General features: G+C 43.3%; 1 protein-coding gene across 1 annotated transcript in view; it reads left to right on the plus strand.

Moving 5' to 3' along the window:
• The first annotated feature begins 9523 nt into the window (after positions 1-9523).
• The window catches only part of LOC110537098 (phosphatidylinositol 4-kinase alpha), a 45943-nt gene continuing 35583 nt past the window's right edge, over positions 9524-19883 (plus strand). The window contains exons 1-10 of the mRNA XM_090191899.1: positions 9524-9757; positions 15549-15665; positions 17501-17594; positions 17695-17856; positions 18023-18285; positions 18690-18756; positions 18873-19021; positions 19122-19187; positions 19277-19373; positions 19537-19728. Coding sequence (XP_090048025.1) covers positions 9659-9757; positions 15549-15665; positions 17501-17594; positions 17695-17856; positions 18023-18285; positions 18690-18756; positions 18873-19021; positions 19122-19187; positions 19277-19373; positions 19537-19728 — 1306 coding nt within the window. The 5' untranslated portion in view covers positions 9524-9658. The remainder of the gene's footprint in view (positions 9758-15548; positions 15666-17500; positions 17595-17694; positions 17857-18022; positions 18286-18689; positions 18757-18872; positions 19022-19121; positions 19188-19276; positions 19374-19536; positions 19729-19883) is intronic.

The following is a 19883-nucleotide window of genomic DNA, read 5'->3' on the forward strand; positions in this document are numbered from 1 at the left end:
GTCAATAAAGTGTTTCTTTGTGGGAGGAAGGAAAATATATTAAACAGACCAATGTACATTTCAACCGGCATTTTTATGTAATAATTTCACTAGCAGTTTTAGAGGAACGTAACAATAACAGAAAACAAACACAAGTAACAACATAACCATATGAATTAATTAACACAGCAATAGCACAGCCTCCACATAGGCCTATCTGATAGTATTACACTCATTATTTCAGAGCTCACTTTACTTGCATGCAGCATAACAGGCTCTCTAGGGTGGATGTCTCCTCCCTGCCCCTAGTGACTCAACACACTTTATAGCTCAGTTTTGAACTCTGATCGCTAGGTGGAAGTTTCATCATATTGCCTTGAACCCACCTGTCCTTGACTTTTTCTACACATATGTATTTTACAGTCTAGCACTACTTTGACCGTCATGACGGTCACCGTATGCATATTTAACAGTGGAATAGACCATATTGATTTGCAGCAGCCATCTGTCTGTAAAGCCATGTAGCTTAATATACAGTACACAATTCCAAATAAATCCATTATTATTTTGTTTAGGAGGGTCATACATTTTTTTTAAATATCTAGACCAAAACTGTTACAGACCTATATCTATTCTACCCTGCCTTTCTAAAGTCTTTGAAAGCCAAGTTAACAAACAGATCACCGACCATTTCGAATCCCACCGTACCTTCTCCGCTATGCAATCTGGTTTCCGAGCTGGTCATGAGTGCACCTCAGCTACGCTCAAGGTCCTAAATTATATCATAGCCGCCATCAATAAAAGACAATACTGTGCAGTCGTCTTCATCGACCTGTCCAAGGCTTTCGACTCGGTCAATCACCGCATTCTTATCAGCAGACTCAACGGCCTTGGTTTCTTAAATGACTGCATCGCCTGGTTCATCAACTACTTCTCAGATAGAGGTTAGTGTGTCAAATCGGAGGGCCTGTTGTCCGGACTGGGACTGAACAGCTCCCTTGCAACTGGATCTTGGACTTGGCAGTCTATTGGGGTACCACAGGGTTCAATTCACGGGCCAATTATTTTCTCTGTATACGTCAATGATGTTGCTCTTGCTGCTGGTGATTCTCTGATCCACCTCTACCCAGATGACACCATTATGTATACTTCTGACCCTTCTTTGGACACTGTGTTAACAAGAGTCCAGACAAGCTTAAATGCCATACAACTCTCCTTCCGTGGCCTCCAACTGCTCTTAAATGCAAGCAAAACTAAATGCATGCTCTTCAACCCATCGCTGCCTGCACACACCCGCCCGTCTAGCATCACTACTCTGGACAGTTCTGACTTAGAATATGTGGACAACTACAAATACCTAGGTGTCTGGTTCAACTGTAAACTCTTCTTCCAGACTCACATTAAGCATCTCCAATCCAAAATTAAATCTAGAATCGGCTTCCTATTTCGCAACAAAGCCTCCTTCACTCATGCTGCCAAACATACCCTCATAAAACTGACTATCCTACCGATCCTTGACTTCAGCGATGTAATTTACAAAATAGCCTCCAACACTCTACTCAGCTAATTGGATGTAGTCTATCACAATGCCATCGTTTTTGTCATCAAAGCCCCATATACTACCCACCACTGCGAACTGTATGCTCTCATTGGCTGGTGTCACGCCCTGACCATAGAGAGTCCTTGTTTCTCTACGGTGTCCGGTGCCAACTGTGCCGGCTCCACGCATCAGGCCTCCAGTGCGCCTCACCAGTCCGGTACGTCCTTTGCCTCCTCCTCGCAACCGCCCTGATGTGCATGTCACCAGTCCGGTGCCACCTGTACCGGCTCCACGCAGTAGGCCTCCAGTGCGCATTCACAGTCCAGAGCTTCCGCCGACAGTTCACAGTCCAGAGCTTCCGGCGACGGTTCACAGTCCAGAGCTTCCAGTGATGTTTCACAGTCCGGAACCTCCTGCGACGGTCCACAGTCCGGAACCTCCTGCGACGATCCACAGTCCGGAACCTCCTGCGACGGTCCACGGTCCGGAACCTCCTGCGACGGTCAACGGTCCGGAACCTCCAGCGAGGGTCAACGGTCCAGAGTCCAGTTACAGTGTCCAGTTCCGCTCTATGGCCGGAGCCTTCCTCTGCGCCGGTGCCCAGTCCAGGCACGGCGCCCAGTCCCGCTCCATGGCAGGAGCCTTCCTCTGCGCCGGTGCCCAGTCCAGGCACGGCGCCCAGTCCCGCTCCATGGCAGGAGCCTTCCTCTGCACCGGTGCCCAGCCACCACCGACACTAGTCACTCCCCCTAACCCCCCCATTTGATTTCAGGTTTTGCGGCCGGAGTCTGCACCTTTGGGGGGGGGTGTTAGATCAATTTAGTTCTTATGTGTTCATTAACCAATTCGATTAAAACACTGTCCATCTCTAAGAATTTGTAAGGGTTCATATTTGCATAAAATGGACAGAGACCAGCCATCAAAATTGGCCAATAGCGTTTATTCTCGAGAGCTCTACCCATCATTTCATGTACATTGGTTTATATACCTCTCATTTCGTCATAAATGTCCCTCCTCCTCTAAGACAATGACAAAGCTGCTTTTCAATTCCATTCCAACACATACATATTGCTTATCATATGCTACCACATGTTACACAATCTACTGCAAGCCCAACGGTTTCTCCCGTCCCTGGTTGGGGACCAGACATCCTTCCTGTTGTTAGTTTCGTAGTGATCACAAGTTGTCTGTTAACCCTTCCTCTTGGCCTATGTACAAATATTCTTCATCAGAGAGGATAGAATTCTATTAGTTATAATTCTATGTTAAATGTATACATAATTTAGTCATTATTGATAAAAATCCTTCAACAGTTGTCTGTTAACCCTTCCTCTTGGCCTATGTACAAATATTCTTCATCAGAGAGGATATAATTCTATTAGTTATAATTCTATGTTAAATGTATACATCATTTAGTCATTATTGATAAAAATCCTTCAACAGGGGGATTTTCACGCCCTTCACCATAGAGAGCCCTTGTTTCTCTATGGTGTAGTAGGTCAGGGCGTGACTAGGGGTATTCTAGTATATTATTTTCTATGTTGGTGTTTTGTATGATTCCCAATTAGAGGCAGCTGGTAATCATTGTCTCTAATTGGGGATCATATTTAAGTAGATATTTCTCCCACCTGTGTTTGTGGGATATTATTTTGTGTTTGTGCCTGTGCACCACGTAGTCACGTTTCGTTGTTCGTTTATTGATTTATTGTTTTTGCTTTAAGTTTCACTTTTGAAATAAATATGTGGAACTCAACCTCTGCTGCGCCTTGGTCCCGTTCTTATGACAACCATGACAGCTGGCCCTCGCTTCATATTCGTTGCCAAACCCACTGGCTCCAGGTCATCTATAGGTCATCAGGCGTGCGGGTGCAGGCAGTGAACGGTTGAAAAGCATGCATTTGGTTTTACTAGCGTTTAAGAGCAGTTGGAGGCCACGGAAGGAGTGTTGTATGGCATTGAAGCTCGTTTGGAGGTTAGATAGCACAGTGTCCAAGGACGGGCCGGAAGTATATAGAATGGTGTCGTCTGCGTAGAGGTGGATCAGGGAATCGCCCGCAGCAAGAGCAACATCATTGATATATACAGAGAAAAGAGTCGGCCCGAGAATTGAACCCTGTGGCACCCCCATAGAGACTGCCAGAGGACCGGACAGCATGCCCTCCGATTTGACACACTGAACTCTGTCTGCAAAGTAGTTGGTGAACCAGGCAAGGCTACTGAGTCTGCCGATAAGAAAATGGGGATTGACAGAGTCGAAAGCCTCGGCAAGGTCGATGAAGACGGCTGCACAGTACTGTATTTTATCGATGGCGGTTATGATATCGTTTAGTACCTTGAGCGTGGCTGAGGTGCACCCGTGACCGGCTCGGAAACCAGATTGCACAGCGGAGAAGGTACGGTGGGATTCGAGATGGTCAGTGACCTGTTTGTTGACTTGGCTTTCGAAGACCTTAGATAGGCAGGGCAGGATGGATATAGGTCTGTAACAGTTTGGGTCCAGGGTGTCTCCCCCTTTGAAGAGGGGGATGACTGCGGCAGCTTTCCAATCCTTGGGGATCTCAGACGATATGAAAGAGAAGTTGAACAGGCTGGTAATAGGGGTTGCGACAATGGCGGCGGATAGTTTCAGAAATAGAGGGTCCAGATTGTCAAGCCCAGCTGATTTGTACGGGTCCAGGTTTTGCAGCTCTTTCAGAACATCTGCTATCTGGATTTGGGTAAAGGAGAACCTGGAGAGGCTTGGGCGAGTAGCTGCGGGGGGGGGGGCGGAGCTGTTGGCCGAGGTTGGAGTAGCCAGGCGGAAGGCATGGCCAGCCGTTGAGAAATGCTTGTTGAAGTTTTCGATAATCATGGATTTATCGGTGGTGACCGTGTTACCTAGCCTCAGTGCAGTGGGCAGCTGGGAGGAGGTGCTCTTGTTCTCCATGGACTTCACAGTGTCCCAGAACTTTTTGGAGTTGGAGCTACAAGATGCAAATTTCTGCCTGAAGAAGCTGGCCTTAGCTTTCCTGACTGACTGCGTGTATTGGTTCCTGACTTCCCTGAACAGTTGCATATCGCGGGGACTATTCGATGCTATTGCAGTCCGCCACAGGATGTTTTTGTGCTGGTCGAGGGCAGTCAGGTCTGGAGTGAACCAAGGGCTATATCTGTTCTTAGTTCTGCATTTTTTGAACGGAGCATGCTTATCTAAAATGGTGAGGAAGTTACTTTTAAAGAATGACCAGGCATCCTCAACTGACGGGATGAGGTCAATGTCCTTCCAGGATACCCGGGCCAGGTCGATTAGAAAGGCCTGCTCACAGAAGTGTTTTAGGGAGCGTTTGACAGTGATGAGGGGTGGTCGTTTGACTGCGGCTCCGTAGCGGATACAGGCAATGAGGCAGTGATCGCTGAGATCCTGGTTGAAGACAGCGGAGGTGTATTTGGAGGGCCAGTTGGTCAGGATGATATCTATGAGGGTGCCCTTGTTTACAGATTTAGCGTTGTACCTGGTGGGTTCCTTGATGATTTGTGTGAGATTGAGGGCATCTAGCTTAGATTGTGGGACTGCCGGGGTGTTAAGCATATCCCAGTTTAGGTCACCTAACAGAACAAACTCTGAAGCTAGATGGGGGGCGATCAATTCAAAAATGGTGTCCAGGGCACAGCTGGGAGCTGAGGGGGGTCGGTAGCAGGCGGCAACAGTGAGAGACTTATTTCTGGAGAGAGTAATTTTTAAAATTAGTACTTGCACATATATCACTCCAGTGTTTAATTTCTAAATTATAATTATTTTGCCACTATGGCCTATTTTTTGCCTTATCTCCCTAATCTTACTATATTTGCACACACTGTATATAGACTTTTCTATTGTGTCTTTGACTGTATGTTTTTTTATCCCTTCTGTAACTCTGTTGTTTGTGTCACACTGCTTTACTCTATCTTGGCCAAGTCACAGTTGTAAATGAGAACTTGTCTCAACTGGCCTACCTGGTTAAATAAATAAAAATATCAAAGCTGCAGGCTAAAGTTAAAACTAGACATGGTTGCCGCTATCTTAATCGCTCCTCTTTCATCCCAGCTGCCAAACTAACCCTGATTCAGATGACCATCCTACCCTAGATTACGGAAACATAATTTATACAGTGCCTTGCGAAATTATTCGGCCCCCTTGAACTTTGCGACCTTTTGCCACATTTCAGGCTTCAAACATAAAGATATAACACTGTATTTTTTTGTGAAGAATCAACAACAAGTGGGACACAATCATGAAGTGGAACGACATTTATTGGATATTTCAAACTTTTTTAACAAATCAAAAACTGAAAAATTGGGCGTGCACAATTATTCAGCCCCCTTAAGTTAATACTTTGTAGCGCCACCTTTTGCTGCGATTACAGCTGTAAGTCGCTTGGGGTATGTCTCTATCAGTTTTGCACATCGAGAAACTGAAATTTTTTCCCATTCCTCCTTGCAAAACAGCTCGAGCTCAGTGAGGTTGGATGGAGAGCATTAAGTGAACAGCAGTTTTCAGTTCTTTCCACAGATTCTCGATTGGATTCAGGTCTGGACTTTGACTTGGCCATTCTAACACCTGGATATGTTTATTTTTGAACCATTCCATTGTAGATTTTGCTTTATGTTTTGGATCATTGTCTTGTTGGAAGACAAATCTCCGTCCCAGTCTCAGGTCTTTTGCAGACTCCATCAGGTTTTCTTCCAGAATGGTCCTGTATTTGGCTCCATCCATCTTCCCATCAATTTTAACCATCTTCCCTGTCCCTGCTGAAGAAAAGCAGGCCCAAACCATGATGCTGCCACCACCATGTTTGACAGTGGGGATGGTGTGTTCAGCTGTGTTGCTTTTACGCCAAACATAACGTTTTGCATTGTTGCCAAAAAGTTCAATTTTGGTTTCATCTGACCAGAGCACCTTCTTCCACATGTTTGGTGTGTCTCCCAGGTGGCTTGTGGCAAACTTTAAACGACACTTTTTATGGATATCTTTAAGAAATGGCTTTCTTCTTGCCACTCTTCCATAAAGGCCAGATTTGTGCAATATACGACTGATTGTTGTCCTATGGACAGAGTCTCCCACCTCAGCTGTAGATATCTGCAGTTCATCCAGAGTGATCATGGGCCTCTTGGCTGCATCTCTGATCAGTCTTCTCCTTGTATGAGTTGAAAGTTTAGAGGGACGGCCAGGTCTTGGTAGATTTGCAGTGGTCTGATACCTCTTCCATTTCAATGTTATCGCTTGCACAGTGCTCCTTGGGATGTTTAAAGCTTGGGAAATCTTTTTGTATCCAAATCCGGCTTTAAACTTCTTCACAACAGTATCTCGGACCTGCCTGGTGTGTTCCTTGTTCTTCATGATGCTCTCTGCGCTTTTAACGGACCTCTGAGACTATCACAGTGCAGGTGCATTTATACGGAGACTTGATTACACACAGGTGGATTGTATTTATCATCATTAGTTCTTTAGGTCAACATTGGATCATTCAGAGATCCTCACTGAACTTCTGGAGAGAGTTTGCTGCACTGAAAGTAAAGGGGCTAAATAATTTTGCACGCCCAATTTTTCAGTTTTTGATTTGTTAAAAAAGTTTGAAATATCCAATAGATGTCGTTCCACTTCATGATTGTGTCCCACTTGTTGTTGATTCTTCACAAAAAAATACAGTTTTATATCTTTATGTTTGAAGCCTGAAATGTGGCAAAAGGTCGCAAAGTTCAAGGGGGCCGAATACTTTCGCAAGGCACTGTAGATCGGCAGGTAAGGATGCTCTCGAGCAGCTAGATGTTCCTTACCACTCGGCCATCAGATTTGCCACCAATGCTCCTTATAGGACACATCACTGCACTCTATACCTGTATACCCGTCGCAAGACCCACTGGTTGATGCTTATTTATAAAACCCTCTTAGGCCTCACTCCCCCCTATCTGAGATATCTATTGCAGCCCTCATCTTCCACATACAACACCCGTTCTGCCAGCCACATTCTGTTAAATGTCCCAAAAGCGCACACATCCCTGGGTCGCTTGTCTTTTCAGTTCGCTGCCGCTAACGACTGGAACGAGCAGTTATGGACACTCTTACTGACAGCTGTTGCTGATTTGCGTGATGTATTGTTGTCTCTACCTCCTCGCCTTTGTGCTGTTGTCTGTGCCCAATAATGTTTGTACCGTGTTTTGTGCTGCTACCATGTTGTGTTGCTACCATGTTATTGTCATGTTGTGTTGCTACCATGCTGTGTTGTCATGTGTTGCTGCCTTGCTATGTTGTTGTCTTTAGGTCTCTCTTTATGTAGTGTTGTGTTGTCTCTCTTGCCGTGATGTGTGTTTTGTCCTATATTTACATTTCATTTTTTTAATCCCAGCCCCCGTCCCTGCAGAGGCCTTTTGCCTTTTGGTAGGCCGTCATTGTAAATAAGAATTTGTTCTTAACTGACTTGCCTAGTTAAATAAAGGTTAAATAAAATAAATTAAATAAAAATGTCTTCAGGTAGGCTAATTTAATCTTGTTTTGTATGTAGTCCCAAAGAAATACATTCATATTTTGTTTAGGAGTGTCATAAAAACAGTATTATATTAAGAAAATGTATTTCAAAAGAACATGATATGTGCTGCATGATATGTGTGCATGATATGATATGTGCTGCTTAGCCAGGCTATTTGCTGCTCCATGCCAATGAAATCAACATGTTCATTTAGAAGACATCAAACACATGCCCTACCACAGTAAACACATAAGCCTACATATTTTACATTTAGAACAATATAACCCCCCCCAAAAAAATTGAAAGGCTACTAAATTGCCTGCCTGCATTGCAGCCCATATAGCCATACTCAGTGAGGAATGGGTTGTGCTGCAGGAGAACAATTCCGGATCAATCAATACATTTTCTAAATGATGACAATTTACATTTGGTGTCCTGAAGTTTATGATTTTTTTAAATTACATCTATTTTTTATTATTATTTTACCCCCTTTTTCATGGTATCCAATTGGTAGTAGTTACTGTCTTGTCTCATTGCTGCAACTCCCGTACGGACTCGGGAGAGGCGAAGGTCGAGAGCCATGCGTCCTCCGAAACACAAGCCAACCAAGCCGCACTGCTTCTTGACACAACACACATCCAACCCGGAAGCCAGTCACACAAATGTGTCGGAGGAAACACCGTACACCTAGCGACCTGGTCGGCGTGCACTGCGCCCTGTCCGCCATAGGAGCCCCATGGGCCTCCCGGTCGCGGCTGGCTGCGACAGAGCCTGGGCTCGAACCCAGAATCTCTGGTGGCACAGCTAGCTGCTAGTGCCTTAGACCCCTGCGCCACCGGGAAGGTCTGTTATAATTTATTTTAACATAAAAATGCATTAATTTTAGAATGAATGATTTATTATTGATTATACAACGGGTGGGTCTAATCCTTGATGCTGATGGGTTAAAACCGCATTCCAGTCGGTGTCTATTCCACAAATTACCACCGCAATCCCCTGTCTCATCAGCCCAGCCAGGCAATTTATAAACTTGATCTCCACTATAAAAAGCATTTAGACATGATCTCACATTTCTTTTAGACTAACATTTAGTTTTCAACAGCGGAGATTTGTATAAACCTTGCTGTCTGTCTCTGAAAATATGTAAATCATTGTTTGAATATGTTGGTAACCCGTTTGGAGAATATATTGGCCCATAACAACACCCGTGATAATATATCCTCCAAACACCGGCTTCTCGGACATTATCACTTAAATATTTGAAATAATAATATATAATTGAAATATCAAGTCATTGCGGTTCTAGTAGTTATGGAATTCCCAGCGCTTCTAGTGTTAAAATACTCCTTTCGAAATCCCCACTTCTCCTTACATGGCCCCTTTCGAAACCCCCACTTTTTATGTGGTTAGTTTCGAAAGCCCCCACTTTTCCTAAGAGATGCTGTGCACTGAGATTTACATATCAGTAGGTGGCAGCATAGAGACCCTCCGGGACCCTATTGGAAATAGGCGGGGCTTAGCCATAATTAAGACCTTGTGGCTGTGGTAACTAGTGACGGCCGTCTACTAGGCACCAACGTTGGGTGTTAACTTGTCCTCTTCGCAGCGGTAAAAGCTGTATAATGTTCTTACTACCCGTTTGTCTTGATTCGTAAACATGTCTGCAAAAGGAGTAGGAACGAGGGGTTTTTATTTCAACACTGTATTGTCCCTGGCGCGCTCTTTGGCCGCACACCGCCCAGCGCCGATAGATAAGGTGAGTTATGTTATTAGCGTTAACGTAAAGTGAGCGTATGCTAGCTAGCTAAGTTGTCTATACAGTTCCGTAAACATACATGTTTTACAGTATCGCCACAGAATAATGTACATTATTTACAAAAAAACGTTTCGCTATGGCTAACGTTATATGGCAGTGATATGCGATGCTATCGAAATTAGCTATTAGCTAATTATTCGTTTTCCAAGAGCTGCACACGGCTGTTGGACAGCAATGCTAGCCACTGTAGACATTCATTCACAAGTAGAGGCCCTTAGTTAATTGGCTTGTAATTTCACACCGGAACACGACACAAAAACTAGGCAGTTTTACATACTGACAACCTAGTTTAATAACTAACAAATCACTTGCTAACTACGCGTTTAGCTATCTGTCCTGTCGATTATGATATATGGTGGATTGTCATTCCATCAGAATGAGGAAGTTGGCATACCCATTAGTTAGCTAGCTCTCAAACCTCAACCAAGGTAACGCCCCCGTTTATTTCTGGTCATTGATTGGTCACTATTTACTTGAAAGTTTTGTATTCTTTATTTCAACCATAAGGTCTATGATTTCAACAGACAGTTTGCTCATTTGCCTTATATCACATTACATCATGTTGATTCAGGTGTTGGTAGGAAAGCTGTATGGGAGGAACTTTCAGCCAAACTTTAGGCAAAAACTGGAAGTCATCAATGATGTTGCTCTGAATGCTCTCCGTTTTAAATTGTGTACAAACGCATATACTGTATATACAGTACCAGTCAAGAGTTTGGACACCTACTCATCAAGGGTTTTTCTTTATTTTTACTATTTTCTATGTTGTAGAACAACAGTGAATACATCAGAACTATTAAGTAACACATGGAATCATGTAGTAACCAATTTATTCAACAAATCAAAATAAATTTGAGATTCTTCAAAGTCGCCACCCTTTGCCTTGATGACAGCTTGGCACCCTCTTGGCATTCTCTCAACCAGCTTCACATGGAATGCTTTTCCAACAGTCTTGAAGGAGTGCCCACATATGCTGAGCACTTGTTGGCTGCTTTTCCTTCACTCTGCGGTCCAAACCATCTCAATTGTGTTGAGGTCGTGTAGTTGTGGAGGCCAGGTAATCTGATGCACCATTCCATAACTCTGCTTCTTGGTCAAATAGCCCTTACACTGCCTGGAGGTGTTTTGGGTCATTGTCCTGTTGAAAAAAATAAAAATAAATCACAGTCCCACTAAGCGCAAACCAGATGGGATTAGGGCTGGGTGATAAAATATGATGGTATTTTATGTTTTTTAATAATAAAAGTTCTACATTTTCTTTGAGTAGTGCATGACCCTAGGGTGGCAACACATTATTCTAAGTGATTTCAATTAATCTCTCTCCATTCCTATTGCTTTATACTGTTCAACTTCAATGCAAAAAAGTCCTAATTTTCATAAATGTATGCATTTGAGGTCATTTCCACACTGCCACATAGGGATGCACAATATGGGCAAGTAATCTGGGCCTTATTTTTAACCTAATGTTGCAATTTGACTTGCGATTTAGAGCAAAACACTTGGGTTAACTGTTGGAATCATGGGAAGAATGTCTATTCTAATTATGTAGTTGGAATATAATAGTGGGCACTTTTAATAGTGTTTGACATGACAACGAATGAAAATACCAGGGAGGAGTTATTGTTATTGTGTTATGTGTTGATAGTTGTTTCCTAAAGGACCCTATAATCTTTGGCTACATTGAATGTTTTCTCTAAGCTACTTCATGTAGCTAACATATTCTTGCTTTGCGTTTACCTCTTTAATTTAGAAGACACTGTTGCACAAACATGCTGATTTAGGTCTACACAATCACTGGTATTTTCAGGCTGTATAGATAATTATGCTTGCTCTTAGTACATTTTATTAGCTAGCTAGCGATTAGCATCAGCGGCTAACACGATTTAGGAACAACTTGCTAAGAAAAGACAAACTATCTGTTTGCAGATGTAAGAAACAAAAGCTAATAATGTAATTATAGAATCCTAGTAGATTTAAATTAAGAAGCAAGTGACAACTGCATTGTTGTCATCAACAGTGTTGCATATGCTGCATTGACCATACAGACTGAACACAAGTGTCCGGTAGTTGAGGAACACCAAATGCGATCCTTGAGTGACAGGGGGCGTGGCTGTCTGTTTGGGAAGCGGCATAGAGAAAGTGGAGAGATATAACTCAAGTTGTGAAGTAAACTATACAAATGGGCGTTATACACTGCGTATCACATTTAACAAACCAAACATTCAAATACTGGTATAGAAGGTAAAGTAAAAACTCATGGTCCATACATCAATACTGGTATATTGCAATAAAGCAGTATACTGCCCAGCCCTAGATGGGATGGCGTATTGCTGCAGAATGTTGGGGTAGCCATGCTGGTTGTGTGCCTTGAAATCTAAATAAATCACTGACAGTGTCCCCATCACACCTCCTCCTCCATGCTTCAAGGTGGGAACCACACGTGGAGATCAGCCGTTCACCTACTCTGCGTCTCACAAAGAGACAGCTGTTGGAACCGAAAATCTCAAATTTGGACTCATCAGACCAAAGGACATATTTCCACCGGTCTAATGTCCATTGCTCATGTTTCTTGGCCCAAGCAAGTCTCTTATTCTTATTGGTGTCTTTTTAGTAGTGGTTTCTTTGCAGCATTTCGACCATGAGCGGCAGGGTAGCCTAGTGGTTAGAGTGTTGGACTAGTAACCGGAAGGTTGCAAGTTCAAACCCCCGAGCTGACAAGGTACAAATCTGTCGTTTTGCCCCTGAACAGGCAGTTAACCCACTGTTCCTAAGCCGTCATTGAAAATAAGAATTTGTTCTTAACTGACTTGCCTAGTTAAATAAAGGTATAATAAATAAAAATGAAGGCCAGATTCACCCAGTCTCCTCTGAACATTTGATGTTGAGATGAGTCTGTTACTTGAACTCTGAAGGATTTATTTGGGCTGCAATTTCTGAGGCTGGTAATTCTAATGAACTTATCTTCTGCAGCAGAGGTAACTGGGTCTTCTTTTCCTGTGGCGATCCTCATGAGAGCCAGTTTCATCATAGCGCTTGGTGGTTTTTGCGACTGCACTTAAAGAAACAAATTTCCTGAAATTTTCCGTATTGACTGACCATGTCTTAAAGTAAAGACTGTTGTTTCTCTTTGCTTATTTGAGCTGTTCTTGCCATGACATGGACTTAGTCCTATTTCGTAAAAGGCCATCTTCTGCATACCATCTATCTTGTCACAAGAGAACTGATTGGCTCAAACACATTAAGGAAAGATATTCCAGAAATTAACTTTTAAGAAGGCACACCTGTTAATTGCAATGCATTCCAGGTGACTACCTCATGAACCTGGTTGAGAGTAGGCCAAGAGTGTGCAAAGCTGTCATCAAGGAAAAGTGTGGCTACTTTGAAGAATCTCTCATATAACATATATTTTGATTTAACACTTTTTGTTTCAACATGATTCCATATGTGTTGTCATAGTTTTTATGTCTTCACTATTATTCTACAATGTAGAAAATAGTACAAATAAAGAAACTCTTGAATGAGTAGGTGTGTCCAAACCGTTGACTGCTACTGTGTATGCATGTATGTTTGCACCATTTTACACAAACATTCAGAATGGTATGATAAAACCATAGAGATCCTATTAAATTACCTTGCTATTGCAACCATGGCAAGTGCACTAGTCTTACTACTGTGCCATAAAGGTCCAGAATTCTGGGTAGAAAACTTTGTGTATATAAGTGTACAGAGGTTAGAATGATATATTATACAGTTGAAGTCGGCAGTTTACATACACTTAGGTTGGAGTCATTAACTCGTTTTTCAAACACTCCACAAATTTCTTGTTAACAAACTATACTTTTGGCAAGTCGGTTAGGACATCTACTTTGCATGACAAGTAATTTTTCCAACAAATGTTTACAGACAGATTATTTAACTTATTATTCACTGTCACAATTCCAGTGGGTCAGAAGTTTACATACACTAAGTTGATTGTTTCTTTAAACAGCTTGGAAAATTCATGGCTTTAGAAGCTTCTGATAGGCTAATTGACATCATTTGAGTCAATTGGAGGTTTACCTGTGGATGTATTTCAAGGCCTACCTTCAAACTCAGTGCCTCTTTGCTTGACATAATGGGAAAATCAAAAGAAATCAGCCAAGACCTCAGAAAAAAATAGTGTAGATCTCCAAGTCTGGTTCATCCTTGGGAGCAATTTCCAAATGCCTGAAGGTACCTCGTTCATCTGTACAAACAATGGTACGCAAGTATAACCACCATGGGACCACGCAGCCGTCATACCGCTCAGGAAGGAGATGCGTTCTGTCTCATAGAGATGAACGTACTTTGGTGCGAAAAGTGCAAATCAATCCCAGAACAACAGCAAAGGACCTTGTGAAGATGCTGGAGGAAACAGGTACAGAAGTATCTATATCCATAGTAAAATGAGTCCTATATTGACATAAGGCCGCTCAGCAAGGAAGAAGTGACTGCTCCAAAACCGCCATAAAAAAGCCAGGCTACGGTTTGCAACTGCACATAGTGACAGATATCGTACTTTTTGGAGAAATATCCTCTGGTTTGATGAAACAAAAATAGAACTGTTTGGCCTTAATGACCATTGTTATGTTTGGAGGAAAAAGGGGGATGCTTGCAAGCCAAAGAACACCATCCCGACCGTGAAGCATGGGGTGGCAGCATCATGTTGTGGGGTGCTTTGCTGTAGGAGGGACTGGTGCACTTCACAAAATAGATGGCATCATAAGGAAGGGAAAATGATGTGGATATATTGAAGCAACATCTCAAGTTCAAGCTTGGTTGAAAATGGGTCTTCGAAATGGACAATGACCCCAAGCATACTTCCAAAGTTGTGGCAAAATGGCTTAAGAACAACAAAGTCAAGGTATTGGAGAAAGCCCTGCCCTCAATCCTATAGAAAATGTGTGGGCAGAACTGAAAACGTTTGTACGAGCAAGGAGGCCCACAAACCTGACTCAGTTACCCCAGCTCTGTCATGAGGAATGGGACAAAATTCACCCAACTTATTGTGGGAAGCTTGTGGAAGGCTACCTGAAACATTTGACGCAAGTTAAACAATTTAAAGGCAATGCTACCAAATACTAATTGAGTGTATGTAAACTTCTGACCCACTGGGAATGTGATGAAAGAAATGAAAGCTATTCTCTCTACTATTATTCTGACATTTCACATTCTTAAAATAAAGCGGCGATCCTAAACCAGGTAATTTTTATTTGGATTAAATGTCAGGAATTGTGAAACTGAGTTTAAATGTATTTTGCTAAGGTGTATGTAAACTTCCGACTTCAACTGTGCGTGTGACTGAGTGTAATTTTTATCACTGGATTTGTATCTCTCTCTGCTGTGGTGGCGAGTTGACATTAGGCTGTAATCCTCCTCACTGAGCTTAAAGGCTGATCCTCGTTAGCTAAGCTAATTAATGCTAAGGGCTAGTTGTTTGGCTCCTCGCCTGGAGTGCAGTCACGCTGTCAATGCCATGTTTACTATGCGGTATAGGACTGTCTGTTGTTTTTCCTGAAGGCCATGGAATCCAGGGGTACTTTACTATCTTTATCTGTAAAGCTGGAGCAGAGGCAAGCGTTTAGCCTCTCGTGAATGTCAGTTGGCCGTGGTAGAAGTCACCCTAATTGCTAATACAGGGCAAGGTATTTGTGAAGGTTAGGACTGATGGTTTGATTAGTCAGCCGCAAGCCACGCTTATTCTCTGTTTCAGGTCCAAAAGCTCCAATGCATGTGTCCAGTGGACTTCCGAGGGGTGTTCCAGCTGGACGAGAGGAGGAGGGATGCGGTCCTAGCTCTGGGTATCTTCCTGGTCAAGTCTGACCTACAGGTACATTGAACTGGAGCAGCGATGCCTTCTCTCTGACACTGTTGTATTTACAGTTAGGGTTGTATTTACAGTGCCTTGCGAAGTGCCTTGCGAAAGTATTCGGCCCCCTTGAACTTTGCGACCTTTAGCCACATTTCAGGCTTCAAACATAAAGATATAAAACTGTATTTTTTTGTGAAGAATCAACAACAAGTGGGACACAATCATGAAGTGGAACGACATTTATTGGATATTTCAAACTTTTTTAACAAATCAAAAACTGAAAAATTGGGCGTGCAAAATTATTCAGCCCCCGTAAGTTAATACTTTGTAGCGCCACCTTTTGCTGCGATTACAGCTGTAAGTCGCTTGGGGTATGTCTCTATCAGTTTTGCACATCGAGAGACTGACATTTTTTCCCATTCCTCCTTGCAAAACAGCTCGAGCTCAGTGAGGTTGAATGGAGAGCATTTGTGAACAGCAGTTTTCAGTTCTTTCCACAGATTCTCGATTGGATTCAGGTCTGGACTTTGACTTGGCCATTCTAACACCTGGATATGTTTATTTTTGAACCATTCCATTGTAGATTTTGCTTTATGTTTTGGATCATTGTCTTGTTGGAAGACAAATCTCCGTCCCAGTCTCAGGTCTTTTGCAGACTCCATCAGGTTTTCTTCCAGAATGGTCCTGTATTTGGCTCCATCCATCTTCCCATCAATTTTAACCATCTTCCCTGTCCCTGCTGAAGAAAAGCAGGCCCAAACCATGATGCTGCCACCACCATGTTTGACAGTGGGGATGATGTGTTCAGGGTGATGAGCTGTGTTGCTTTTACACCAAACATAACGTTTTGCATTGTTGCCAAAAAGTTCAATTTTGGTTTCATCTGACCAGAGCACCTTCTTCCACATGTTTGGTGTGTCTCCCAGGTGGCTTGTGGCAAACTTTAAACGACACTTTTTATGGATATCTTTAAGAAATGTCTTTCTTCTTGCCACACTTCCATAAAGGCCAGATTTGTGCAATATACGACTGATTGTTGTCCTATGGACAGAGTCTCCCACCTCAGCTGTAGATCTCTGCAGTTCATCCAGAGTGATCATGGGCCTCTTGGCTGCATCTCTGATCAGTCTTCTCCTTGTATGAGCTGAAAGTTTAGAGGGACGGCCAGGTCTTGGTAGATTTGCAGTGGTCTGATACTCCAAACATTTCAAAATTATCGCTTGCACAGTGCTCCTTGGGATGTTTTAAAGCTTGGGAAATCTTTTTGTATCCAAATCCGTCTTTAAACTTCTTCACAACAGTATCTCGGACCTGCCTGGTGTGTTCCTTGTTCTTCATGATGCTCTCTGCGCTTTTAACGGACCTCTGAGACTATCACAGTGCAGGTGCATTTATACGGAGACTTGATTACACACAGGTGGATTGTATTTATCATCATTAGTCATTTAGGTCAACATTGGATCATTCAGAGATCCTCACTGAACTTCTGGAGAGAGTTTGCTGCACTGAAAGTAAAGGGGCTGAATAATTTTGCACGCCCAATTTTTCAGTTTTTGATTTGTTAAAAAAGTTTGAAATATCCAATAAATGTCGTTCCACTTCATGATTGTGTCCCACTTGTTGTTGATTCTTCACAAAAAAATACAGTTTTATATCTTTATGTTTGAAGCCTGAAATGTGGCAAAAGGTCGCAAAGTTCAAGGGGGCCGAATACTTTCGCAAGGCACTGGGATGGATGTTCCCTGACCTCCTCAGGACTAATAATTGGCTCCTATCCATGGCACCTTCTGTGCTCCCCTTAGCTGTTTAATGGCCTTTGCTCGGGTGGTTTGTGAATTATGTTTTTATTGTAGCACAAAGACTCTATTGTCCCCTACCTGCTGGGGCTGCTGAAGGGACTTCCCAGAGTCCAGTGGATCGAAGAAAGCTCTGGAAGTAAAGGGCGGGGTAAGGAGAGAGATGCCAGCATTTTGTCTCTCGCACCAGTCAAGATGATGTCTAATTCCACCTTTCTGACTGGTTGATGATCTTTCTTCTTGTCCTGTAGATATCCTTCCGGTGGCAGAGAACTTCTGCTTCTGTCTGGTCACTCTTCTCTCAGACGTGGCCCAGCGAGATGACACCCTGCGAGGACAGATCGTGGAGGCCGTCCTGGACTTAATGCAGGTCCTGCTGGACATCTGCTTGAACTCAGAGGGACATGATAAAGGTACCAGCATGCTCTCTGTTCCACCATTTCATCTTCACCAGTGTTTAATGAATATGCTAGTTACTGATTAGTTATCTAGTTGTTGTCTCTTGTCCTCACAAACTTGAAAAAGGCAGCCTTTCACTTGTCTTTCTTTCTTTGTTCCCCCGTCTCCCTCCCTCCCAAGAATACCTGTGCAAGTACACTGTGCCCTGCTTGTTGGGTGTGGCCCGGGCCTTTGGTCGTTATAGCAACACGGAGGAGCCCCTGCTGTCCAAGCTGTTTCCGCGGGCGGAAGCCCCGCCAGTGTCCACTGGCAATGATGTCGACCCATCACGACGGCGCTCCTTCAACGACTTCCGCTCCATCATGCCTGCCTCGCTGCTCACAGTCTGTCAGGGAGACACCATCAGACGCAAAGGAAGCTCCGTGTCCAGCATATCACAACAGGCACTATTACTATACTAGACCAGTGGTTCCCAACTCCGGTCCTCCAGTACACCCAACAGCACACATTTTGTTGTAGCCCTGGACAGACGTTCCTGATTCAACTAATTGAGGACCTGATGATTAGTTGACAAGTTGATTTAGGTGTGCTTGTCTAGGCCTACAACAAAAATGGTGTACTGCTGGGAAGCACTGTACTCTACTACTACCACTACACCATAGTACTACCGCTAATTCTCATCAGGTATCAGGGAGACACCATAAGATGCAAAGGCTCCTCCTTTACCATATATATATATATATCTATCACTACAGAGAATATAACTGTACTACCATAGCCGGCCACTAGAGGACAAAGGAAATTCTTATTTGAAATGTCTGAAAATGATCTGTTCCTCTGTCTGTAGGCCAGTCCAGAGAGAGCAGGACTCACCCCCAGCTCCCCAGCTGACCCCTCAGCACAGTACTTTGAAGGTAAGAATATATTAGACAGGTAATATATTTCTGAAGTATTTCAGTTTATTACAAAGTAGCCTGTGTCTCTCCTTTTTTGACTGTCCTTTTCTCCCCCTGCCTCCCTCTCTCTCCAGGCTCCTATCTCCCTGATGGTAGTGCTGTGGACCCAGACTATTACTTCTCCACCATCAGTTCTAGTTTCTCTGTGTCTCCTCTGTTTGCGGGCAGTGCCCAGGGAGAGTTTGACGTCCCTCTGGACGTTCTGCGCCAGCTCCTCAACATGGTCAGTACGTAGAATCAGAATGCATAGAACTATAGAATTAGAATGGGTAGAACATCGTTTATCAGAATTCCTTTCTGAGTGTTCTGTTTGTCTTTTGCAGGTTGAGCAGTTTGTCTCTGAATCCTTTCTGAAAACACTGGATAACACCCTGCAGGAACTTCTGGAGGTAGGTTAATTTTCCCTATATTTGAATTAAAGCGCTGTCCTGTGTACTCCTCAATGTTACATCATGTTTGTTGTGTTCTCTCCCTCTAGTTGAACCCAGGGATGCACCTGCACTATAGGACCTTCAGTGACCCTCTGTATGTGACCATCTTCAAGATGCTCAGAGACACGCTGTACAACCTGAAAGGTAACAAATACACTGCTCTCTCACTTTAACCTTTACTATCTCTAATATACAGAAACCCTCTACTATGACCTGATTATTCTGAAGCAGTTCAGTAGAGTTTATTACATGTGTTTATTACTGTGCTACTAACATGTTATTGATGTTGGTGTGATGGTGTTCACAGACCTGCAGACAGGCTATGTGAAGGAGGTTCATGACTTTGTGCTGAAGCAGTTCAGTAGTAGCCAGTCAGAGCTGCAGAGGATCCTACATGATGTAGATCACCTCCACAGTGAACTGAGTCCTCTGAAGCTACGCTGCCAGGCTAACGCTGCCTGTGTCGACCTCATGGTCTGGGCTGTCACTGAGGAGCAGGGTACGAGTGTGTTTGTGTTCAAACCTGTGTGTGTACTATCCATCCGTGCACATGTATTGAAAAATATCAGGTCGTGAATTTGGAATGCATTTGCCATGTGTTGAAAAACATTGGGTTGTTAAATTGAATTGAACACCAAACTAACTGTTGTTCAT

Source organism: Oncorhynchus mykiss, chromosome 12 (assembly GCF_057628025.1).
Source record: "Oncorhynchus mykiss isolate SJ-2025 chromosome 12, ASM5762802v1, whole genome shotgun sequence".
Classification (NCBI taxonomy): Eukaryota; Metazoa; Chordata; class Actinopteri; order Salmoniformes; family Salmonidae; genus Oncorhynchus; species Oncorhynchus mykiss.